At 32.4% G+C, this 27,556-nt stretch overlaps 1 protein-coding gene across 4 annotated transcripts; it reads right to left on the reverse strand.

Annotated features, from left to right (window-relative positions):
• Positions 1-2,266: 2,266 nt before the first annotated feature.
• acj6 (abnormal chemosensory protein 6) lies at positions 2,267-27,259 on the reverse strand. 4 transcript variants are annotated; one of them, XM_088030452.1, is made up of 5 exons: positions 26,804-27,259; positions 16,075-16,128; positions 10,748-10,804; positions 7,557-7,730; positions 2,267-4,269 (listed from the first exon to the last, which is right to left on the reverse strand). In XM_088030452.1, exons 1-5 carry the CDS (start codon positions 26,951-26,953, stop codon positions 3,517-3,519), a joined length of 1,188 nt encoding a protein of 395 aa, XP_087886578.1. In that variant the 5' UTR covers positions 26,954-27,259; the 3' UTR covers positions 2,267-3,516. The 4 variants fall into 4 exon arrangements, with proteins under 4 accessions (XP_087886578.1, XP_087886577.1, XP_087886580.1 ...); XM_088030451.1 differs by having other exon boundaries at positions 10,739-10,804; XM_088030454.1 differs by lacking the exon at positions 16,075-16,128.
• Between the last annotated feature and the right edge of the window lie 297 nt (positions 27,260-27,556).

The following is a 27,556-nucleotide window of genomic DNA, read 5'->3' on the forward strand; positions in this document are numbered from 1 at the left end:
ATCTTTATTTTTATGCCGCAGGAATGGGACGGCAGCATTTGAATTTTCCACATAATTATTAACTCCTAAACACAGCTGTCAAAACTACAAGTGTTTATTTCACATAAGCTCTTGACAAAATAATTACTGTGGATTTTCCGGTTTAATGTGGTTAGCATTTTCGTGCGTATGTTGTAGAGGTAAAGCCTGTCATATCGGCATAAGTTGGTATAGGGGGTTTGATATATGGCGTGTTTGCTTAAGGGGGGGACACCTGCGCTTCCGGACAGGAAGTAGTGCCCGGAAACTCTAGCACTCCAGTTTACCGGAGGAAGCAGCCTAGTATCACGAGAGACTTATGGCAAATGTATCGATCTGATTCTTTAACATACAGATTAATACCTGGATGAATATTTTAACACAAAACTAAACACCCACCTGTTATCGATTGGAGAAAAAATAATTTCTCTATGGACTCCTCGATGTATTTAATTATTAATTCCAACGACTTTAGTAAGAAATGATGAACTTTTCTACAAGTAAAATTAGAGAGATACGAGTCGAGGGGTGGTATTTGGGCTATAATGGACTGCGAACCACTGTCACGCACACACCTGACTTCACTCACGCTCATATTGGCCGACTTGGTGTGTCAAGTGCATAATTTTGTGCAGCCACCCTTGCAATATTCCCTACTATTCAACCCCTAATGCTACAGTTAACCCAATTTATCCGGGCCACGAAAATATTTTGTTGGGATGCGAACTTAGAAACTGCAAAAATGTGTACACATGATTTTTGATATTCTGAATTATTTATCATTTATAAACTACGTAGTAATTATTATTTGAGAATAGAGAGGTAAATCTATGAATAATTTATGTATTTATATGAAACATGAGTAAGAATTGCGTGGAAGAAATTCAATCAAATAATTGCTACTAATGCGATCTTTATCTGATTCATAAATGAATTAAATTTCAATATAAATCTTATATTCTGGAAGAATTAATTTTTCCAATGTCGACTGTTTACACTTTTTTGAGCTACTTGTTTCATACAAATCCATGAGTATGCACTTCAATAGTAAAAATATCTTTATTATGGTCTGAAACCTTTTTTTTATCCGTCAGCTATGGTGTTTTAGATTTACATAATTGACAGAATGGCATGGGAAACTGGCAAAATATTTATACTCAGTTGAAACACGGTTTAAACCTGATTTTTTGATTAATGTGTGGGCTGGAACTATAAATAATTAGTTTATTTGACCCTTTTTTCCCCGTGTGATCGGATAAATTTCCAAATGTTTGTAAATTCATAATGAAGTATTTTACAAATTATTTATATCCCACTTTTAAGCAGTAAAAGCAATAAATTGGTATGTAGACAATAAATTATGTGTTATATTTTAAATGATTTTTAACCATAAAGCATGTATTTTAAATTTTGTTGGGTAATTTTTAACAATATACTAACTATGCAATGCATTATTTTTCACCCAATTTTAACAGGTAAAATGCACTTTCTGTCATTGTTTCGTAACTAACAAACTAAAATTTCCCTCAGTAGTGAAGTAATTATTAGTTTCTTCTAGTTACAAAACAATGACAGAAAGTCATTAATGTGTCAAAATTTGACAATTGTTTTTTAATATTATGTTTTAGCGACATTAGAAAAAAAGATGTAATCTGAAAATTATTTACTTGTGGACTCTATTAACTCATTTGTTTTTGGCTCATGAGTAAACAGTCCACCCGTAATTCAAATTCAACTTTTAACTTCCCTCACACATTTAGTAATTTACTATTCTACCTAGTGGTTAAACTTACTTGAATAGAACGAAAGAAAATAACGAAAGGAGAGCTAAAATGTTTGGACTTTTTTCTCATGTTGTATGTTATGTTAATACTCCTACTTTTAACCTAAAAAAATTATTATACTTTTTTAATCTGTTTTAGATAGTTATAATTTAAACGCTAGGTTTTTCCGATCGTCGAAACTTCCAGCACTAATTCGCGTAACTCAATTTTTCTCTATTTGAGTGAGTTTTAGTCAAGACTTTTGTTGCATTTGTGACTAAAATCTTTACAGTTCGTTTAAATAAAAAAAACTTAATTTTTTTAAACTTTTCCAGTTTGCCTTTATATCATTTTTCTGTCTTTCAGTTAAAATTCGAGCACAGTTGCGCAGATAATTAATCACTCACCTTAGTATAATTCCGGATATTTGTTATCTTACTAGAATTGACTGAAATCTAGTTTAATTGATTCAATTAATAAAAAAGTTGCTAGTGTAACACCAAGATTTATTGACTGTACTGTTATTACATGACTCAACTATAGAAAGTTTTTACAATAGGACCAATAAAAAAGTACAACTTTTACCATTTTCAGGCCTATATTTATACAATCGAGTAAAATAAAATTATATAGGAAGCGGTTATTCACAGTATCATTTAAAAATTGTTCAGTTGTCTCGAAACCTTTGAATTTAATTTTATACTATCATATATATTTAAAAAGTTTCTAACACTCTTTGGAATGGACTATATTTACAAATGTCTTTTCATTATGTACAAAATGCAATTAAACAGTCGTACTTACATATAAATATTCAGAATAAAAAAAAGTGGGGACATCAAATCAAACAGTATTGTAGTATTATTGCTCCTAGTCAAAACAAAATTACTGATTAATAATTTATACATAAATACGACTCAAAGTGAATGATTTTTACTTTTCATTGATATGTAATAGGTATTTTGTTGTAAATTGTGATATGTTCTTTTACCCTGTAATAAGGATTCTTAAGTTCATCTGTAGGGTGAGCGTGGATATCATAATGTCTATATTATTGCTTACATTGGAACAAAGTCTATTAAATTTAACTTAACAAAAGTATTTACACAGCGTTAAATATACATAATATTGCCTAAAATATATTGCACTTAAATAATTCGTACGCGAACAAATTATATCACTTCAGACCAAAATACTGATAAAATTTCTTTTTAATACTGTCATGTGCTATCATGGTCCATTGAACTATACAATGACTATATTCTGCGAACTGACTAGAATATTTACAGTTTACAATGACTTAGTTCTAGAGCCTAGAGGATAGTGACGTGAATTATTAACTTTGTATAAAAATTGTACTATGAAGTATGTTACAGCGGCGCCTTTATTAGGAAACAGCGTCATGGATGTATTATATTGTCATGATCCTACATCGGATTTGTTCTATCGTCTTGTTTGAAAGTTTCTCTTGATTGTAATGGATCGAAGAAATGGTGTGAACAAGAGGAGATACGGTTAAATTTCGTTTCGTTTATTTATACATATTTGAAGCTGTTCCTTAACCAAAAGCCCATAAAGGTACGAAGTGTTCTTCTAATATGTACAGTGCTTTGAGCATATTTGCTAGAATATTGCCGAGAGAACACAAGCAGGGATTCCAGCAATTTCTCTTGTCCGCAACTCAGCCGTTAATGAATGTTCACTAATTCACAGGAAACCCGAAATTAACATCCGGTCAGTGTTGCGCCGCGAACTTCATCCTCTTCTGTTTCTGACGCTGATTACAAAACCAAACCCTCACAACGTTCTTCTTCAAATCTAATTTCTCCGCTATCGCCGCGATTTTCTCTCCCGAAGGCCTCGGCTGTACAGCGAAGTACGCCTCTAGACTCCTCTTCTCCGGTGCTGCTATCGACGTTCTTTTGCGTTTTTTCTCTCCCGCTGGGAGAACACTAGGTGCATCCGGATCTCTCCTTTTGTTCTTAGCTTGCGCTTCCGCTTCTTCCAACCACGCTTGCAGAATCGGCTTTAAAGCTATCATATTGTTGTGTGACAACGTCAACGACTCGAAGCGACATATCGTCGACTGCGAAAGCGCTCCTACTCCTGGGAGCTTCAAGTTGGCTAGCGCTTTTCCTACGTCGGCTTGAGTAACTCCCAGTTTAATCCGTCGTTGTTTGAATCGTTCAGCAAAAGCTTCCAATTCACGAGGATCCGTGTCGGCGTCGGGATGTAGGCCAGCGACCGCCGCGGCCGCCGCTGCTGCCGCCATCGCGGGGTGGTGGGCGCCGGGATGACCTCCGTGATGACCTGGATGGTGACCGGGAGCGCTGTGGCCCGATAAGGGACCGCCGTGATGATGGTGGTTCATTACATGATTCATGCCGTATGAGTGCATGTGGGTAGATGTTTCGGACATGGGTGTTAGGGTCGTCATCGACGACGTTGATATAGGATCTAACATTTCCAGGCCGTCCATGTGACCCATCTGAAAAAAAAAGGACGCGGTTAGTGAAACCTGTCACAGTACAACATTTTCAAAGTTCAAATGTTGCGCGTTTAGATTTCTTTGATTAACATTTCAGATTAGACTTTACGTTGTCAATGATTATATTACCTAATCCAATTTTGTTTGACACGAAGGTTATCAGTGAGTAGAAAAATGATAGTTGCAGTACATTTTAGTTAATAGACGTGGCAGATCGACGCAGAATTACGACGTCCAATAGCTATGCGTCGTTCCAATAGCAATCAGCACGCACCTCATCAAACATGTATGCTCGTCATTCGTGATCACTTCCATGATGTGATTGATTATCAGTGGACAGAATCGCTCTCAGACACATAGAAATAAATACATTAGACACCCAACATAATCGATGCTGATAGCTCGTTTTTTTGGTGGGCACAAAGTTACATGTGTCTACATTCATTTAAAAATTGTTTACGTTATATTACATTCGTTTCTATACTATTGTAACGATTTTTAGTTGATTTCATCCACATTTCCAGGGAAATTCACAAGCTTCAACATGTCCAATTTAATGATAGTTTGCAGATGCGTTGTGAGAATTTCAAGTTGGTGACCCATAGTTGCAATAGTATGACTGGCGAAATCAATTCGGTAATTCTGAGTGCACAATAATAATTTAGATCTTTCAAAGAATGTCATTTGCACTTTTCGCCTCTGGTTGCCTCATGACTGTCAATTTTTCGATGAAAATCGATAATAAAGCGCATCATGGGTGCCCATAAAAACGCAAGTCGTATAAAGATGAACTTTTGCGTCGTACGTCTTAAAAATATTGTAAAGGTCGACAGTAAAAGTCACTTTATTACATTTAACGCCCAACATAACAATAGATAAGCGCGTTTGGTGACCATCCATCCTCTGTAGTACAGAATTCCAATGATTCAACGGGTCCCAGCAGTCCCATATTTCATCATTAGGCCTCACATTGGTGTAAAGTGGTCATTTGACGTGTAGAACACGGTCGGGGGGTTGCGCTGCCCCCATCCGGAGTCGCCTACACAGCACCCCCGGGAAATGTTTTGTGCGGCCTGGGGCCGCACTTGTCGTATGTTTGCCAACTACACGGCCGTCGTTTGTCAAAATGTTATACACTAGCATTTGTTTTTCAAGTATTTGTTTTGTTTTGTTTAGCCTACCATTGTTTCTTTGTTTTAGACTTTTGGGAAAGATAATGGGTTTAGATTAGAAAGTTTATTTGAACGTTTTTTTTGTTTGTCTTACACAAAGTAAGCGCAGGGAACAGACCTATCTGATTAGACGATGTTTTGATCCGCACGATATTGATTGGTAAAGTTGGACGCAATTTCTTAACAAAGACTTACTAACAATTTAGCTGTGAATGAACAGATAGGGATTAAATTATATTTTATTTTACGCAGGCTTCATCGGGAGCGAAATTTTTAAATACACTTATCACGTTTTGAAGCGAGTTAACGACGTCCTCTGATCCCGTTTTACGAGCGCCCCGTACATTTACTACAGAGGGTAAAAATGATCCGTATAATCCACAACTAATGTCTCGTAAATATGGATATACCCGCCCCAAATGTTAATACAGACTCAGATAACTTTTTGCTATAATCCCGAAAAATTCATGATCTAATTTAGCACACCTCTGAGAATTGGACTGATATAGGCCCACATATGTCGGTTGATACTTTCGCCCTTTAATGGGTCAGATGCAGTATAAATAAAAAAATGTTACAGGAAACTTCACGCATAAAATCATAACGTCCTCTGTAAAAAGGGGGATTTAAAAATGTAATCATCATTTTTGGAATTGAATTTTGCCCTGGTATTATTGTGTGGACGAAAGCCACATGAAAGGGTTCAGCCAAACTTCTGTTAAACAATGACATTGTTATAGTATTATTTTTGTAAAAAACCAACACGTAAAATGATAAATATGACACAAAAAGTAAAGCAAACAAGATATATAAAATTCTGAACACTGTGTCGTTTTTATTGCATGCACACATGAAATTATGGGCAATCATGACGCAGAGGAATATGACTATAAAATATTGTAGTAAACATGACAATTTCGTTTTGTTTATCGTTATTTATTTTGCCGGGGTACAATACAATACATGGAATTTAATGGCAACGCGGATGAATTTTTTGACGCATTGCATATCTATTCTGCCTTTTAAACTTTTTTATATCAAATTAGAATAGAACGTATAAAATAAATTTATTTTATGTTTGAACACTGGAAATGTATGATTGCATCTCTGCCTTTAAAATTTTGTTTGTTTTAAATGACGTGTTAAACCATTTTTTGTTTTTCATTAAAAATTGCGTCATTTAAAAATCGTGCATTCGGTACAAGTCGTGCCAGCTAAGTATTAAATATTCAAGTTTGTATAGCAAAACTATTGTGTCCACTCGTAAATTTCAAATTTAAAAATCTGCATTGTAGAAGGGTTTATAAGAGTCTACAACAAAACGGTAAAAAAAATTGCAGTGATTAAAAATAAAAACTCAAAATGTTACAGGTTTTTGCCATCACTATTTTATTTAAAATCTGGGAAAGGACAATTAAAAATCCTAATTAAAACTTTCCATTCATGAATTCGTTCTCACGTTTTATTTACTAACGTTGCAATTCCTGAGCGATTAAAGTTTCATTACAGTCAATGTACGTAAATTATTGCCGACATAAATCATAAATTGAAAGTTTTTTTTTTTTTAAATTGTGTACTCAAATGAGCATCCTAATAATTAGCCCGTGCAACAAGTAGTTTGTAATTATTATTTTATACACGTGGATTAGAGTTCCTGTTAAATAATAATTTTGTTTTAGATTTGTAAACTAGTTGAAGCATAATAAAATAAAGACTTGGAAAAGGAGATGAATAATTTTTGACCTAATGTAGGTCCTAAATTTTTCTTGATTTCTCTCTTACTTTTGTGCGTATCTAAAATTATTTAAATGAGCTATATTATGATGGTTTCTGAATAAATAAATTAATGTTGTACGAATGACCTGTTTTTGTAAGTATACGTTTAAAGCCAGACAATAGTTGCCATCAATGCCAAGATATTTCAAAGGGGGTGTGTTTGTTTCTTACCAAAAGGACGACATGAATAATTAAATAAAAGAATGTTCAAAGAAATAATTTAGTATTGTTCGATTTCGTGTATTAACCTATAAATTAAACGACAAAAAATGCGACCTTTCTTGTGACTTGTCACGACGCTAATCTTATAATTGTAAAATGAAGAAAAATGTAATGTACCTGATGAGGCCTACTAACCGGCGGCGGCGCCCCCATACTATGATGGTACATCATGTCATGTTTGAGTTGGGGAAGTCCCCCAGGTCCCCCCGTACTTTGATGTTTGATATCAACAGCAGCGAGAGCTTCGGCACGGCTTATCAGTCCATCGTTGAGTCCGGAAAATAAGTCCCCCTGAAAAAGCAAATTATCGTAATCATCGTGTGGTTAGAACAGGCCTAAAGCACAACAAAACACAAAAATACCACACGCATAAGACACAACAGGCAATCGTGGTGTAAATATTGAATTAGGCCAGCGCTCAGCTACGTAAACCCGACTCAAGCCAGACTACTTCAAAATTTATGCGTCGGAATTATGATAAAATGATATGGTAAATTATTTATGATTTTTTCACTAACTTTTGCACCGGTTAAGGAATTACGCCCGCTTTATAAATAAAGGACTTAAGTGATACGTCTGCTCTTTAACACATTAAAAATTTATACACGTCGTTTTCAAAAGCTATGCGCTATGTTTGATTTATTTAGCGTAATTCTCACCTGTTGATGCGACACGGTTCTATAGACTCATAAGATCTTTTATAAAATAAAGAAGAATTGTTCAGGATAACAGTCTTTCAAAAGCTTCTTTATTTCCACGTAATTTGTAAATTAAATCAATGCAATCAATACCGGAGCACAATAATTCGAACTGGACTGTGGGAATATCAAATCTCTCAAGATTTTGTAATTTACACTACAATTATTATTGTATTGTGTTTCGGCCGATAAAAACAAACTTTTCACACGAATAAAACTGGTAATTAAAGTCACATAAAGTGGCAAGAAAGACTTTTTCTTCTGCTTCAAAAATTTTGTTCTATGTATTTCTTTGCTTCTTCTTGTCGTTCTTAATTATTTAAGAAGCAAATTCTAAATTTGTAGATTTTTAAGCAGTCTTAGGTTCTCAGATTTTCACTTTGCCATAAATTCAGGTTTTTCAGATTTCAAAATAAGATTTCCTTTTTATCGATTGTCAATTGTTAGATTTATTGTATTATAATCCATAATCCATCTAAAGATGAAAGAACTTAAGAATCTGAAAAGGATACTTTTAATTAATTGACTGAAGGCTTGAAAAATTATAGACAGGACAGTCTTAAGACCATTCATTAGGAATAATTCAACCTTACCGTAAATTAAATTAAAAAATTAAAAAATTAGGGGATTATTAAAATTTAGTTAAAAAGTATTAAATGCTCGAATGCTTCAAAATCAAAGAATTTTAGAAGTAAAAAAAAAGACAATCTGTAAGCTCAAAATCTAGGAAATTGTATTAAGGATTTGAAAGTCTGAAAGAACACTAGGAGAATTTCAGGGTCTAATGACAATGAGAATCTGACACCCCAAAAATTCCTAGTAATGTCAGTATTATTGATTGAGTAAAGACCGCTTTACTATCCCAACCTTCTGTAGCTTTTTATTTTGTTTTTTTCTCAACTTTTCACATTTCAAATGTCAGTAGATATTTTAGTAAACCCCGCTAATGTTTTGACACGGCAACACTAACTGTTTGGCAACACGTGACTTATAACCTGACAACATAAGTGAAATTTTACGTTTTATTTTCAGCAAAAGTGACATGCTTTCTGACGGAGCATGCATATAAAAGCCACGACTCTGGATCTGAAACTGACTATCAAGTTTTCATGTAGCTCCGGAGTTTTATTTCTGTAAATCTATTGCGCCGAAGTTTACTGTCGGTAAAATACAATGCTTTGCTTTGCTAAAGTGGTTTAACATAAAACAGTCTTCTACGGTAGTTAACTGTTTTATTGCGAGTGATAATTAATTAGGTAACTTCCTTGATTTTGGTGGGTAATAATTTTCGGGAACCGTTATTGCTTGTGTGTTAACTTTATTGAGTTCAGGGCAGAAGTTCTCTCCTTACCGTAATTGCCAAAGTTCGTCGTGATGAGATAAAAATGACTCTTCGTACAAATATTTGCCTTGAATTATTTTAATGCGGTTGCTTATAGCCAGTCTATAAGCAACCGCATAAAACAACCTGATGTAAATTACACTTCGTCGATATAATGAATTCGGTATAATTTCGATTATCGCGCATAATGATTGAGCGCTGTTAGCAACTCGTTCCATCAAGAGCCATTAGAGCGCAGACTGTTATTAGAGCAATAAGTATAATCCAAGAAGGGATTCCTATGTGGAAAGTTGTCTGTGAAGCAACCGTACTCTTCGCATTACCGTCAAATATAAAGCTTAAAATTTAGAAATTCGCTTGAGCCCGTGGGGTGGAAGGGAGTCGCGGAAGTATAAAAACAGCAGAGGGCTGCGTAAGTTAGTTCTTACAACTCATTTATAATTCAAGCCGGCCCCACTTGTTAGAGAACGGCTCGCGAGTTCCCCTCTACGAGTTTTCCTTCTCGTTTCCGGTACAATACTGCCACATCCGGCCAAGTTTTATTAAGTGACGGGTTATGGCTTGCTAATTGATTCCAGATTTATACACTGGTTCTTCGGAAATTATACCTTTCCGGAAAATATTACATGTATTGGTAGAAATGACGTGTAATGATCAATTAACAACAACCTATGGAAATAGAGCAATCATAATTATTGGAACAAGAGTAGATTTTCTCTAATATCCAATTATTTAATACGCGTTTGAAATGTAGAAAAATTTTCTCAGAATCATTTGGAGGCGACACAGAAAGAGATATCATAGAGTTGACAGGCTGTATATACGATTATCTGATTAGAATAATTTGTACTAGGAGCGGAGATAAATGGGGAGTGTACAACCTAACCTCTAAATGGGTTGAGACCTATGATAAATCTTCTGCAGCTACCCCAACGTGCAGAAATGAAATTACAATGATTATCACTTGTCTTTCTTGCTATAACTCTTCATTTATTTTTACCTGGCTTCATACCGTTATTCTTAGTTAAACCTGGGAAAACATCAGTGTTAAAATTGTTGACAAAACATTTATAAACTGCTAATTAAATTTTCAATTATCACTCTTGTTGAGTCAGATTTTCGGCTTCTAAGGCTGTTACATCCACTGCGTTCTGTTCTTTTATTGATTTATGTCTTATACATTTTGTACCTATCATTGATGATAGATTGCTTATGCTTTTAACAATAAATAAATAAATAAATATACTGGGAATACATACAAAACTTACATTGTGTCTCGGCGACCACGAGTTGCACATAATGGAGGCATCTTCTAATATCCGACTCTGAAACAAAAATATAAAAGTAGAATCACTATACTGTGTCATTAATCTCTTGTGAATATGGCATGTAAAAGTTTCCCCGCACCCTAACCCCAACAACGCACCAGAAATTACAAGCACGTGCCGAAAACACTCCTGTAATCACTTGATTCAAATTATTAAATTACAACCTTGTTCAACTCAATCAACTGAGCAGCGAGAGCTCTGTAAATGGGTAAAAACTATATTTCTTAAATTCTTGTATCTTCCAATTTAAAGAGATGGAACTTACTCATAGAGCAATTTACGTTTTTAAGACTAAAATCCTACAGACTGTTTATTTCTCTTTAGATCAATGATCAAGACAAGAAGAGATGATGTCAAGCAAAACAACGTGAGAAACATATTAATGATTCATGTCCTCAATTAAAACATAAGGGGTTGCGATAAAATGTAACTAGCAAAGGCTACTACGTTACTTAACAATTCTCTTTAAACTTGCCTTCAAGACAGTGCTAATTGTTATGAAATTGCGAAAATTATGCAGAAAGGCATTGAAAATCTTCACTTGATGTTAAATTTGTTGAAATGAAACGAGAGAATTCTTGTTACAACTTAACTCCATTAGTTTCGAAGGAATAACGAATTGACTTTCTTTTCAATTAATGATGCTCGTTTGAAGTGAGAAAGAGTTTTAGTGTTTTTTAAACTGGTCGCTTTGAATTTAGAATAAGTTTTAATAGAATTCTTAAACTAATGATACTTTTAATGCTTGGGGACGTATAATATTAATCTGTCTGTTTAAATGGCAGCTACACGTGGCTGCTATGTTGATGTAAGGTATGAATATAATATTAGTATCAACAATGTACACATATTTTTGACTAGTTAGTTTAATTCCTTTTACATGAATTTAGCTGCAGCTATTCCTGCTTATTCCAGAGAAAATTTTCGGAATAAGCAGTAAAAAGAGTCGTAATAGTCTTACAGAGTACATATGTATTAATTTTTAGTGTTTATTTATCACATTTTTTTGTTGTTTTATTTTATCTGTTAAATTCAAAATAGAATAAAAAATTGAATACATCTCTAAAACAAGTCGGTTTCACAATCTACTAGTCAATAAAATAAAGAAAAGAGCTATTTAATTTTTCTTTTCTAGACATGATGGATTCGAATTCAGGTCAAATGTATACTTATTTGTTTGTTTAACCATAATTTCTTGAAAACTAATGTGGGCATAATAAGAAAGGAATCTTATTTGTTTACTATTTCCGTGTACAATATGAGGGTATAGCTTTTTTCCTTAGAAAATGTTCTGCATTCACTCAGTTACCACTGATGATTTCATGATATTAAAGTCACCTTTACATTTATTAATATTCGTTTATTTCAATGTTTAAGGATTAGGTAATAACTCCGTAAAAATATCAAATAGTTATTTTTTTTATGAATAACTTAGAAAATCTTGTTGGTAAAGGAATCTATAATGCATAAAATTTAATTTGCTACTGTGAGCTTCTCCGAAAGAATACCCATCATTTTCGTGCCAAGGTCATTGTTTAAACTTGTCGTTTTCCTTTATTTTTCACAAATAGACTACCAAATGGAGTTTTGCTATAGAAACAGTTACACGGGGTTTGTTCAAAATTAACATTTCGTTTGGTAAACTATGCTATGCTGAATTAAGAGTTTGGACTATTTTAAATTCAGAGTATTACAAAAATTTTCAGTCCTAAATATCTTCTTTTTGAGGACATAAATTAAAAAAACATCTAAATTTGCACAAAAGTTACTTACGTTTTGTTGTAAATGAATCAAAAAGGAAAAAAATTACAAAGACCTCTTTTCTATAGGTTTTACCCTGATTTTGTACAATGGTCGGTACGAATTTTTTTTAAGAATTAGTGCGCTCAGCAAGGAGTGCGGAATTATGCATCAGAATCATCGTCAAAGTTAATTTTGTGTCTGGTTGGAATTCTGATCAAAACGTCAAATTATTGAAGTTTCTTGATTGTCACAACTCATCTGTTAAGACATTTTATTATTTATGATTGTGAATAAAATCGTATACAACTCTCGGTGGAAGTTCCATTCCTGTCTCTCGAGAAATAGTTTACCTCGGCTATCGCCTCGGTAAACAATATTTCTCTCGAGAAGAATGGAGGACTTCCCACCTCGGGCTGTAATCTACTATTGATTTGACTTCTGTCAAACTTTTTCTTAAAGGATTTACAAAGCTTCATACGACGAAAATAGGGTAATTCTTCAATTTTGCTGCACAGTTTTCTAAACCTTTGCCTGTATTGTATATTTGCAGTGAGTCTATTTCGCAGATTCTATTTTTTTTTTATGAAATTTTATAGGCATTTGATGCTTTACTATAATAAAATAAAAAGTACCGTGTAGAACGAGGTAATCAACGCTGTCAATTAGTTGCACTTGTAAATTTATTATGTGATAATTAAGAATTCAATAAAACCAGTAATTACATAATATGTTTCAACGTATTATTACGCCAATCAGATTTAAAAATAAACACTTTCGAAGAGATGGTGAGCGATCGTATCATGTTTCCATTGAGTAAGTTTCGTATTTGTGGTGATAATTTTAAAGTTCTTCAAACAAACATATTTTTAATTAAGTAATTGTTTTTTACGGGCCGTTTTTAAAGAAGACAGAAAAAACACAAAATTTATACTGAAAATTGAATGTGCGCTCGTGAAGGCATTTGTACCTAATTGTTTTTTTTATCTCTTAAATAATCACTTTCCACAGTTTTTAAATATTGTTTATATCTTGCAATGTCGTTTAAAAAAAATTATATGTCTGTGAATTTAAATTTAAGACTATAGCCAGTTTGCGGTTCAGAAGCAATTGTCTTAAATTTTACTAGGATTAACACTATTTTTAAAAATTATTAAATATCTCGTTACCGCATCTTTGAATTCACATTTTATAGCATTTTAGTGCTTTTGGCGATAAAAGGAATATAACAGGTTGAGTTTGCTACTTATTTTCAATTTTGATTTTTTAAAAAGGTAGTTTTTTGGCGTCACACTTTTAGTACTATATTGAAACTAATTTACCTCAATTTGAAGCGTTTTGTTTCCTCTACAAGTACAAAAAAATAATTTTTATATGTAGCTTTATAATTAATAGCAATTTTGGGCCGGGACACTAGTGTTGGCGGACCCTGTACAATGGATCAAAAACCGCTATCTTGCTACTTAAAATCGAAAGCTTCTTTAAATTATGACAGCAAAAATATTAATTTATTTGTGCAAAAAAGGTTTTATATACTATTTTTATTTTATTCTTACGTCAAAAATGTACAGAGTATTATATTAAACAAATCCTAAATGTGTACAAATAATCAAACACAATTACCTAGAACCAATATAATAATTTTGAGGTTACCGAATGTTTATTGTGTGTCCAATTATTTATTATTGTTATGCTTAAAGCACTGTGATGACGTATTGACATAAAGTCATAAATTATTTATGAACTATATTTAAAACATACATCAAGCTCATTGTCTATAGAAAAGACGATTTTTATGAAATTAAATATAGTTGGAAGAAAGTAGCAACCCTAACTTATCGTCTTTCGTTTTTATCTTCTTTGTATTGTGAATCTAATAGTTAAAGAGAAAGAATAGAAAAAAAAACTTTCTGCGTTCAAATACAGACGAAAAGCACTAAGCTGGACTTTGGAGTATTGTTCAAACTAAAACAATAATCACAAACGTTTGCTGTTAGTTGTACTTTGCTAAATAATTCAATTTGTTCTAGTATTCTATGTTTGGCATTGTTGCAACAAAAGTTTTTATTTTTTGAAGACATTTTCCACAATCATAATCTGTAGAACTTGAGTTTTCCGCATTATAGGTATGACAAAAGGAAATTCGTTTGTGGATAATTTTCAGCAATGCTGCATCCAGAAATTCGACATCCGATTGCGATCACATATCCCTAATGCAAATACGGCAAAATCGGTGCACGGAACAATTTTATGAAACGGTATTCACAAAAAGGAACTCCAAACAGGCAATTTATAACAGCGTCGATATTCACCTGTTCCCGTGGACAAAAAAGCTTCAATCTGTATAAACATCTATATTGTACAGCACACGCGGCAGTGGGGGTTACGAGCTTTCACGGTAGTAGGGGTAAAATGGCGGCCGGAGTGGGTGAGGAAGTGACGTAGCGATCGATAAAGCTTGCTAGATGATTGGCTTGAGGCACGAAAGGGGCGGGACGAGCTTTTATGGCACAGTTTTACTATCTGTGATTTCAGTTGAATATCTTGATCTAAATTTTTATGAAATCCGTTTGTTATTGTTGCGCGCTTCTTGATGATATATGATACCAATTGGGCGCAGACGCTATTGGAAATATTTCAAATTGAAGTTCTTCGACACGGAAAGAGTTACATTGTTGTTGGATGATTTATACACAATAATTATTATAATATACTGGATATTGATAAAATTATTATGTGCTTGTAAGCGGTCTAATTTATTGGAATAATTGAGTAAAATCATTATTCATCGTAGATTTTTATTATGTCTACAAAATTTAGAAACAATAAATACATTGGTTGATTTGTGTAATTAAATAAAAGTTACATTAATTTTCTAGTGAATCTACAAACTAGAAAACTTAACTTTTTTTTTCTTTTTTTTTTAATTTTTGGATCAGTGTTAAAAATAGTTCTGAACATCTGTTTACAGAGCATTTTTGATTAATGTAAATTGCAATACGTTAAGTTTTTGCGTATAAACTAAATATTATGTATTAAATAGCCTTATAAATGGGAATTTGCCCGGCGCATCCACCATTTTTACCAAAAATTAAAATAAAACCGGAATATTTTTAGAACCATATTTAAAGGAAACAAGACGAAATCTTTCATAATTTTCATTGTTAAAACAATTTGTTTTCTGTAGCAATGTACAATATTGAGATTTTAAATTTATTTAGAAACAAGCCGTTGTGAAAATTGAAAAAACTTGCGATTTGATTTAAATTTTTTGTTCCGGATCAATTTTAGTTTAATTCTGGGCAGCTATACATTTGTGTATTTGATTTTGGTACATAGCATTCTACACAAATAAAATAAAAGAATTTGCAATCCAAATGGAAATGGATGAGTAAGTGCATTTTACTTTCTAGCGATAAAAATTCAGAGTCTATTTTCAGATATTTTATAAGTAATTTTCAGGTAAATGTGATAAATTCATTCTGAAAATACACTCAAAATAAAGTATGAAAGTAAGTATAACTTACTTTTGCATGGAAGTCTGAAGAAAAAACCTTCAAGTCCGTCACAAGGTTGTCTTGCTGGAATTTGGAAAAAATAAATTTTTAAATGATTTCTGTGAGATTAAATGCTTGTGTCGAGTTTTTTTAAAGGTCTGACATAAATAATTCATTTTTTGATGTGCTGCCTTTATTGATAATGGCATGATACATTTACATTTTTAGTTGAAGGTTTATAACAACTGGTCAACAGATTTCCACCTGATAAAAATACAAATTATTTATTTGTTTTCTACATTAACATTATTTTTAGGATATTCATAAAAGTTCACAATTTAGAATTTTTAAACTCGGGTGATTTTACTGTTCCTCTATAATCTTATGTATAAGATACCCATTGAAAAATCTAAATGGTGAGATCATCAAGAAAACATAAAAGTTACTAAGAGTTGGCAAAACAAACACCCGGAACATGACAGTTGGCGAAGGTGGTAACTAAATGGGCAGGTCATAATTTAAAAAAATAACTTTTAAGACAAACTATCATTCTATCATTTTTTTAATTTAATTTGTAAAACACCTTTACCATCTGGTGTCAAATTACATACAAAATTGTTTGATACAAAATATCTAACATTTGAAGATTTTATCAGGTCAATGCTTTTATCTAAATAAAAAAGAAACCAGTGAAAATATAATCATTGTTTTGTGCATAGTATGTATATAGAATTGTGTTCACTAATCATTGGTTCCCAAAACTGCAAAATATGAACGAATATTTGTAATATAATATAAAATTGTTGAGATTGGTATTTGAGATAATTAACAAATATTTACCTAGTGGACCTAATGTTAATAATAATTTTCCATTTCATATGTTTCGGGCATTGTTTTAAAAATATAATTTGATTTGATTTTTAGTAATTATTTGGCAATTTTTAAAGAGGTACTTTTATTTTCCTATTTACACTTTTACTGTGATTTTTCAAAAACCAAATAAAACTTTTGGGAATTTAGATATTACAAGAGCAATATTTTTTCTCATACTTAAATTGCTAAATATATTTGGTTACATTATATTAACCTTGGGCAGCCAACATTTTATATAATTATGTTTTCGGGGATTTGTTCAGATGTTTTTATAAATTTACATTGCGTTAAAGTTAATTCCATGCTCTAATTTACACGCATGAACAGGGAATATAAAACACGACTAAATTTTTCAGTGCATTTTTTCACCGTGTTCCACGAATTTTCCATTCATTAACAGATAAAACATTTATTATTTAAGCAGGAAAACTATAACATTGGACATACAGATATTGCAAAAAAATTTGCACTGATTGACAGGCGTAAACACGCGTTTTAATTCTAATTAAAGTCTAATCAATAAGTTATTATTTGTTATACAAGGGGAGAGATTTAGGTTTGGTTACCTGCTAACACTATTATAGTACAGGTGGTTCTATTAAACATATGGGGTGACTGTTTTGGGGATGATATAAATCTGGATAGTGGTGATGCAACCATATGTCAGGTTATGTTATGCCTGAACGATCTCATTATTCACCCTCTTCTATTTCATTCATTAGCGCTCTTTGTATGTTTTAAACACGTTTCCGGATACATTTGCCCTGTTGTTGCCCAATGAAATATTCATCAATTGTTTTGAAGAATTTTATTTATTTATGTCCGTACAAATGAACACATTAAGTGGTACTCGATTTTAAAAATCACATTACTTTGAAAGTGTGTTGTAAAGTAATTGTGTGATTTTTATAGTGGTTTGATTTTTTGCATTTTTTAATTGATTTATTAGACCTAATAGCATGGAAATAAAATCACGTACGTAATAAAGATGGGTAATTTTAAAAAAGTGAACAAATCGGAGAATTCATTACAATCATGAATAATGCACCATAACAAAACTCCGTGTCAACGAAGAACAGGGGAGCGAATGCGCGCGATCCGCTCAATAAAAATAAGGTTATGTAATAATTCGCGTGATGTAATGTCTAGATGGCGACACGCACGCTAATGAAATATCAGGTAATTAGCTCTAATACAATAATGGCCATATGTTAATAATCCGGTCGGTGGTGTAGCGCTACGGTCGACCGCGACATGCCGCCGATGACACGATACTCTTTTTATTCGCTACCACTGGAACGAACTCACCATGAATCTTTTATGTACACACCAGAGATTTTTATAGAACGCTTTGAATTACTGTGTTGACATGAACTATTTATATTTTTCATACATTTTATATATTCATCGTGCAATGAATGCAATGCTTATTTAAGAGACCATTTCATTATTTAATTTTGGAACCGCCCAAATTCTTTTTTTATTTGACACTGCTTTTGTTTTGTATTCGTGATTAAAATGCGTGAAGTATTTACCGTATCTCATGATTAAATTAGAGATAAAATATAATATTATAGATACACGAACAAGTGCAGCGATTGTTGAAATAAGATACTGTACAGTACGTATAGGCATTTTTATGCTACACGGACATTACATTACAAAAATATTAGTGTGTGCTTGAAACTGCTTATCTGGACATTATCTGCATCACTCCAATATTTTAGGTAATGAGAACAAAATTTCCAGTAACAATTTAATCAGTCAATTTAGCGAAAGTTCTAATGCTGCTTTCATAGTCCGTAACGTATCTTATTAGCCTCCATTTGGGTAACTACAAATGATTTTACTTAATGTGGAGGCAAACCACATGCTTAACCCCTTAAACTCATCTCAAGAGGGAGATATTTCTTCCGCTTTTATGACTACAAGTTTGCAAATACGAAAAAAACGAAATGACATTTACCAATTGCTTTTAATAATATTAAATAAACTATAAGTAAATAAAAACATTTAAAATGTTTATGCGGAATTGTTGCAACGGCTACTAACCACAAGTTGGAAATTAAATAGAAAAAAATGGTTCTAGCGTTGAAATGTCGATCCAAAAAGAGAAAATAGTATCTACTTCTATTAGATAGCTTATCCAATATTATTAAAACATTTAGATACGTGATAAAAAAAGTTAGAACAAAAAAGAAAACTTTAGGACCTAATTTAATTAATCAGAAAACTTAAATGTTGGATTGTAAAACTATTGCCAGAGGTGAAAAATACTGCTAATCATTTTAAAGTCTAATAACTGAGTCGATATAAAAAGTCGATATAAAAACCTTCCAAAGTTTACCAGAAACGTGTTACAACGTAAATTAATTTAGTATTTGATCTAAAAATTCAACTTTATTTGACTTGGATTTTAGTATTCGATTAAAAAGCTTTATTAAACATTTTTTCTATTTGTTTATTACTTAATTGAAACAGGTTTTTTTCTTTTATTATTTTAATCTTTTAACAGTAGGTAAATTACGCATATTAGATTTTAAAAACAATGAATTTGGTTGAAACTAAACGAATTTTAAAATTCTGATAAATTACAAAAATAGTGGCTGCGCCGGGTTAATTAAAAATGTGTACTAATAATTTGTACTTTAAATTACAGTTTAACGTTTGTTTTTAATCTATTAATTTTTTTAACATTAAAACAGGATATTTTAAAACATGCACTGATTAAAACTAGAAATTTGTAAAGTGCACTTAAACTTGTTGATACGTATAATTTAAACGTAAATTTTAAAATAATTACTGTAAGTAAAGTAGGTAAAGGGTGTTGTTGAAAAAGCAATCAAGTTAACGTTGATTTCTTGACAACAAAGTCTATATAACTTAATCTTACATTTTCTGTATAGTAATGAAATTAACGATTTTATCAATATAATTTATAGTTTAATGCGTAAAAAAGGGTGCAGTGCAACCAATATGGTCTTACATAAACCTGAATAAACAACACAACGACACATTTACGTGAAAAATTCGTGTTTGTCGGTCAAATGTCAGATGCGATAGTCTAAGCTAATAATAGACATGCATTTATTACAACGTTTTCTTCTCTCAGAATAACAACACTAACTTGATATACCTAACCAAATTTATCGTTAATTTGTAACAGGTTTGTAAAATGAAAAGCAAAGTAAAACTGCAGGAAAAATAAACTAAAGCAGTCTCACTGCAATATTCCGTTTTACTGAAATATTTTATGAAACTGGTAGCCCACATATTTTGAAATTAAACTTTGACCTTATGAAAAATGAGCATAATACGTACCCATTCTACCTTCCTGTTTCTACAGTGAACAAATTATAGCAGCCTACATTTAATTTTTATTGAACTGTGTGTTGAATAAAAACGATGTCATCAATAAATAATAAGGTTACACGTACACCCGCAACTTGCAATAGATAGTCCGCTCTCACTATATTTTATGTCAGGATATGTCATACACCAGGAAGAAACTATAAAGTTGTGACAAAAGAGACCATTACTTTATACCTATAAAAATGTTTAGTATAAATGTTTGTATAATTAAACAATTAGGTACTTTTAAGAACAAAGCGATCTGAGTAAATAGAAGTGCTTAATAAAAATTTAAGAGAAGGAAGTATCTATACAGGGTACTGAAATTTTTTTGAACTGGTAATAAGTTTAAAAAAAATGCGATTTTGTCATGTGATAAACTTTTTCGACCATTTCAGTAACATTCTGTATGCAAAGCTATCTCAATGTGGGTGTTTATTTTTTTTGGAATTTCAATGAGAAAATGCATCAATAGATAAAATAAAATATTCTCGATATAATGGATATACATACGTACATTTATGATTGTTAAATTGGTACAGACGTGGGCGCATTATACAATTTCAAGTGCATCACTCGTCAGCCACAAACGTGCTATTATCTAATTGTTAAAGCTTCTTTAAAAATGTATGTACAACACAATTACCGACGACCATCCATTGAATAAAACATGCATGCATAAACTGTAAAACGACAATGACTTATTCATATATTTTTAAACTTGTGCATAAACGTCATGTATTACAAGTTAAAAGCAAAAATAATATTTTATTAACACATGTTCATGTCCACCAGAATATCAATATTATTCGGATAAGACTTCGAACTTCACGAATTCCAACCGTGTCTATATCTACAGAAATAACGACAAGGGAACAAAACTGAAAACTCAAAGTCCAGAGAACTGTTATTATAGGACTAGTACCGGAGGGTAATAATGTTTGAACGGTTGGTATAATGACACCTCCTCGAACAACTCGTCCTATATCGATTATCAATTACTCATATTTCAGTCGCGGTCTTCGCTTCACCCTACCGTACCTCTCTCTTTCCCACGAATTTACTTGATTGATATTTGCGTTATTTGTCATCAGAAAAATATTGTTGTATCATTTCCCTGCACCTCTGCGTCATTTATTTTAATTAATCGGTTATTTGCACATTCATGTTATTGCACGGGTACAAAAATGCAATTACGGAGTTATCATAACAAATTCTGATATAAATCTAGACAGAATAACAAGAATAAGGTTTTCCTAATGCAGTTATACAACGTCAACGTTTTTTCAGTTGTCAAATAGTTATCAAATTTTGTCAATTTTACCTCGTCTTATATACAAAATAGCTGTCAAAGCTATCTATGTCAATGTTTATTTTATTGCGTTTTTTTTGCTGATATCGGAAATAGTAATTTGGATCACAAGGCCTGAAAATGCTCTTTTGGAAAAAGAACGGCGGTTTTGGCTTAAAGTCCTTAAAACGTATTTATATCAATATTTTGTAGCCTGTAGGTCAAACAAAATTTGGGATTTTTTTTTATTTGCTTTCAGTTTTTAAACTAAATATTTGTCAAAAAGTCTAACAAAATGTACACCAAATGTTATTTCCTTTGTAGGTGGTTCTTTATTGGAAATTTCAATTCTAGTTGGCTAAATACTTTTCTAGTTGTAATTTTTTAATGTTACAATATTTGATCAAGAAGATAAATCAAAAATGTGTATCAATAATAGTCGCAAGCTTTGAAGTCGAGTTTGAAATGTTATTTTCCAATTAAAGGAGATAAATAAAGATAAATTCCAATGCAATCAAATTTTTTTTACAATTTTAAATAATAAATTCAGAGCAGTTTATAAATAAATAGTGTATTAGATATATGGTTTCCCAGAACTTTCGATAGACTCGTTAATCACATAATCGGTCTTTCATTGAGAGAACGAATTTGCAAAAAAATGTAAACTCATTAAATTTTAAATTAGACCCATTTAAAGTTAACTAACCATAAATGTCACAACATAAAATTTACCACTCAAAATCACAATTCTTGCGACAAAAATTATATTGCTAAGTTAACAACAATATCTTTTTGAAAATAATGAAAAAAAAACATTTTATAAATACATTTTTTCGCAAATTCACTCTTAAAACGCAAGACACAATATAATCTAGTGCAACTTGATGCAACAGATTCTACCAACATTCACCATAATCAAAAAGAATAACAATCATATAAACCGAAATGTTCGCTTCGCAAATACACTAATATTAGTCTACCAAAATAACTACATGGGAGAAAATAATTATCATCCGTTAACAATATATTAATAATAGGTTGGTAATACCGGAGCAGCGTGGGAAAAGCCACAAGTGCTGCCACCTGATTATACGTCACTTAAACCCTCATGGCCTACTGCTATTAGATCCGTTCTACTCACGCTATTGTTTTATTTTATTATCTCTACCGTACTCAAGTTGCATGGAAATTCTTCTCAAATTTTAAGTAAGTTGCAGCTAAGTTTTGCTGAAAATACTTAAAACAAGTAAATAGAAGTAAAAGTACTTTGTGGGTATTTTTATCAAAGTCTTTGAAAGTGTATCGATCTAAGAATATTTAATACTTTAAGTTTTTGTAACTATATTCTTAATAAATGATGAGGATAATTCAAATTTATAATGTATGTAGTATTTGATCGTGTTTACGTTATGTGGTTAATTATCTTACCTACTTATTACTTAAATCCTAAAACTGATGGTCTTATGTCAATAAGGTATAAAAAATTCTACAATTTGAAATCAACCGGGTTTAGTTGCATGTAATTATTAATTAAATTACACACTTAAACGTTTCATTACGCCGTTCTATGAATATATCTTTAATTTCATAATTCTCCCTTAAAAACCGTCATTAGCTTAGTTCGCGTGGTAATTATCAAATCGATGTGAAATTTCTTGTCAGAGAAATAGGCGTATATATTAATATTTAACTTAATTACGAAAAAAATAATTAACAGTCATTAAGAGAGAAAACATCGAAAGTTTGTAATAATTGGATCAAGTCGTAAGTTATGATTAAGCCTGCCTCACAAAGTTTAGACAGAGCTTTTAATAAAACTTCGATTTTAAATTAGTATCACATTTCATAAAAGTTGGTAATTACAAAGCGAAAAAATTTAGTCTCAGTCAAAACGATTCAATTTTTAAACTTTAATAAACTTAAATTTGTCAGTATAAAAATAAATTCCCGTCTATAAATTCCGTAATGACCAGTGTCTGACGTCGAGTAGCCATAAATTCATTTAACAACTTTAGTGGGCTCTTGCTAGCCACAATTTATTGATCCTTGGGGATTCTCTCGTGAATTTACTAGTACCGGTGAATTCTATCTGAGTAGTTACTTCAACTATCGCTCCCTAAACATGAGCAATAACGCCAAGTTCGAAGCTTTCGTGCTTTTTCATTTTTATGGAATGAAAACGAAAAAATCGTATTTCAAATTGGTCAGCTTCATTAATTTAGCATTTAAAATCCCTTGGTTATGGAAACACAATAAACTTGAGCTTTTGGCGCGAAAGCTCTGCCGGAAGCTGTGCTAACTAGATCTGGTAAGTAATGCATGAGTGTACGATCGCAGCGCTCAGATGGCCCATCAATGATGCATCGCCTACCGCGATGTTGACAAACATGGTTCTCTTCACATTGTCACAAACTTCTTACGACTAGCTAAATCTTCAGATATCCACCCGAAACAATAAAATCGTTTTACTGTTCAATTTCCACGGATTGTAGCGAAATTAAATTTTCTTATTCTGTCGGTGTGAATCGACGTGCACACAAAACAACACTGGAAGAGTGGACTCCAGTTGTCTGGAGGAAAAAAATTGAAAAACAGCAAATTTATTTCGATACCATAGAACCTCTATATAATTACCGACTTTGAATTAAATTTAGTATGTCTTCAAAGGTAAATGTCAAATGTCATAGTTACAAAATTAGCTGTCTTTTAAAAGTTTATAATCGCTAGATTAAATCACAATGGTATCCAATAATAAGCAGAATAATTGAGCGATGGGTAACGACCAGTTCAGAATTCATCAATATTAAAGCAAATTTTTATACCCAGTCCCTCTATCATTTACGGCATTTCGAAGCCACTCTTAGACTCATAATTATAGAAAAACGCCGCTTTGAATAATTAACAGCTCAGATCAATCACCGACGTTGCAAAACAGCGAATAACCGTTGCGGCAATACGTCAGTTCTTTCTTTCAGGACGCTGTGGAGTTCAATAATAAAAATAAACTGAAGTGCGTTCGATCCCCAGCAAACGATTCCAAGTTTATTGAGTCGATCTGCGGTTTGAAAGCTTGCCACTTGTGCTGCAAAAGCTCCGTTTCTATGTTGTGCCGTCAGACGTTATTGCCTCATAGCACGACAAAGTAAAAACTCACGTTAACGATAGGAGCGATACTCAACGGTTAGATGTCTTTGTTTCGAAGCCAATAACATTAAAATAGTGCGATTAGTTCAACGATATTTGATGTTCAATAAAACTTAAACTGTGCATTAATAAATGAAAATGTTTGGGAGCTTTAGAATTAAAGATAAAAGCGTTTTTAACGGTGAGACACTTCTTACAATGCTAAATGAGATAGAGGGGTAATTCTCCGTAATAAATTAAGGACGTAATCCCAATAAACAGTGAAGATAACAGGCTCATCGGAATAATTCCCCATGTTTACGATCTCTTCTTCTTTAACTTATTATGCCCCACTAAGTGCGTGCTCACTCCCGTTCCCTATTCCTTGCAATAGAGGGGCATTATTTCAAATGGAATTAAATTGTAAATTTCAACTTTTTAAGTGCTTTCAAGTATTTTATTGTTCTTTAGGTGGTAATAAATTAACAAGTTTTTGCATCACTTGGGTCAAATTACTTTACTATTTTCTCCATCAGCTCCAGCCAGTTTGCATCGATCGCTCCATGTTACTAAATTTTAAAATTATAGATCTTACTTAAATAATAAGAATGGTGTCGCTAAAATACTTGGACAAACTTAACAGATGTTCAAGCTCCATGTGTTTAAGTTGATCGATTTTGTTCCTATCCTGTAATTATTGTACTGCTAAGGTTGGAAATATGTTAAAAATAGAAATATGTATCGCATGTATAAAATAACACGTGTTTACTCCTACCCAGAAAAAATGCAGCTCAAACTTAAACGTCATGCCTGTACCATCTAAATTTAAAGAAAATTGTTTAATTACTGTATTTTATATTACGAAATTAACGTTCAAACATTGCTCAATATTGTTTCTGTATAAGTTCACATATTTTAGAGTAGATTCCCTTTATAAGGTAAAATCAAAAATTTCATTTTGCCTCGTGATAAACGAGGCTATTGGGTTTGAACAAAAGTGCTACTGATGTACGATTTTTTCGTTTCATAGGAAGTTTAATAATAGTGTCAAAGTGGCATTTTGTAAATCTGTCTCTAAATTTGACAAATCGACCGAGTATGGTAAAGTCTTTACTGGACTAGTCGGAGAAATAGAATTTTTCTACGCATAGATTAGCAAGGAAATGTTGTTGAATGTAATTAAAAGAAAATTATTGAAGATAATTATAAACTCCGCTTATTTATTAATCAGGTAAAAAATAAATAAAACTCATCGATTTCTTAGTGATCTAAATATTCCGTCGTTTTATTTTGTACTTTTATTCCTTTAATTGTTGTTAACATTATACATGAACGTAGTAATTGTTAGGCAAACAAACAAAAATTTAAATAAAACCAGATTTTAAATTTGAAGCAATCGAATTCTTCTTGTTCAGAATGAACAATAAAAAAATTGGTTAAACTAAAATCAAAGCAAAATTTTATTTTTAATTTATTATTTTCTACTGTAGATACACACTTTTCTGTAAAGTCGTATATTTAATACATGTGTGTTCTCTAACACTTTAATTATTTATTAATTCACATTTGGATTCAAGAAAAAAATAGTTGTTACCTACTTAACATACTTTTTGGAAATGTTGAGTTATTTGCCATGAATAATTGAAAGTGGATCGTAAAAACTAATAATACTTTAAATATATCTGTTGAAAAGTGTTTCTTGACTTTATGTTTTGAATAAAATATTTAGTGTCAACAACTCTACACTTAAAAAATGTACGCCTTGTAATTACTTATGAATAATTTGTAACAATACCATCTGTCCCATTCAGTTGTGGGATGTAACAAGAATTTCTTTCACAAAAACACTAAATCTATTTATAAATCACGAAATTTTGGACAGAAGAAATAGAAAAAAGAGTAATAATAGAGTAAATATTAGCAGAGTCCAGTACGATTCTTTTTGTGTTGAAGATCTGAGATGTTTTCTTAGTCAGAATAAAAGGTAACGAAATGGAAAGTTGTTTTGTTGTTCATAACGCTATTTACACGATTTTGGTATCCTACTTAACACACACTTTGCTTATACATTCATATAAACAGTCGTGTCAATAGAGTTAATAATAAATGATGTAAACTTACCGACGGATTCGGCATACACCGGCGCGCCATAGGCTCCGGACTCCGGTAAGTGGGCGAATACCTTCCCGCGAAACAGGCTCCGGTCGAAGTGATGGGCCCGTGAAGTCCCGTGGGTCCTTTGGACCCCATCATTTTGTCAGGCGAATACATCACAGTCAAATTGCTTACCGAAATCTACAGATCATAATAACAACAGAAAAGACGAGAAAAACTAACAGTCCTTGAGCATTTCGCACCCGGAATCAAACTCGTGTGAAGATAACATGGTTTTAACTCCGGAAAATCGCGATTTGGTGACACATTTACAACCTCAATCCTTGTGTCTGACGTGCATAAGAAGACAACAGACAATCGACGCCATTGTGGCAGTGTTGCAAAATTTTTTGGCTATAAGCACTATTCGGACCGGATTTATTCACCCCAGAGCTCTAAGGGTTGACTGAAAGCAAACTGGCGTCTGCCATTGGAGTCCTGACGGCGCTTTGGGGGATGAAGTGGGTGCGCATGTGCGTCGTCCCGACGCCCGCCCCTACTTCTATATCTGAGGCCGCATTCGCCTCTAACAAATTAGTGGCATTTTGATGGGATATGGATTTTTCGAATTGTAATCAAAAGGGGTCATAAACGCTTTTTGATGAGGAACAACGGAGGTTTAAATTGCTGCTTCCATCCATGCGCTGCCCTCAATCACTGCTATAAAACCTCCAACGAGATGCGTGCTTTAAAAATGCGTCGTGGTTCAACTGCAGGTAT

This window comes from Gnatocerus cornutus, chromosome 2, assembly GCF_029298725.1.
Source record: "Gnatocerus cornutus isolate USDA-ARS CGAHR chromosome 2, icGnaCorn1.1, whole genome shotgun sequence".
Lineage (NCBI taxonomy): Eukaryota > Metazoa > Arthropoda > Insecta > Coleoptera > Tenebrionidae > Gnatocerus > Gnatocerus cornutus.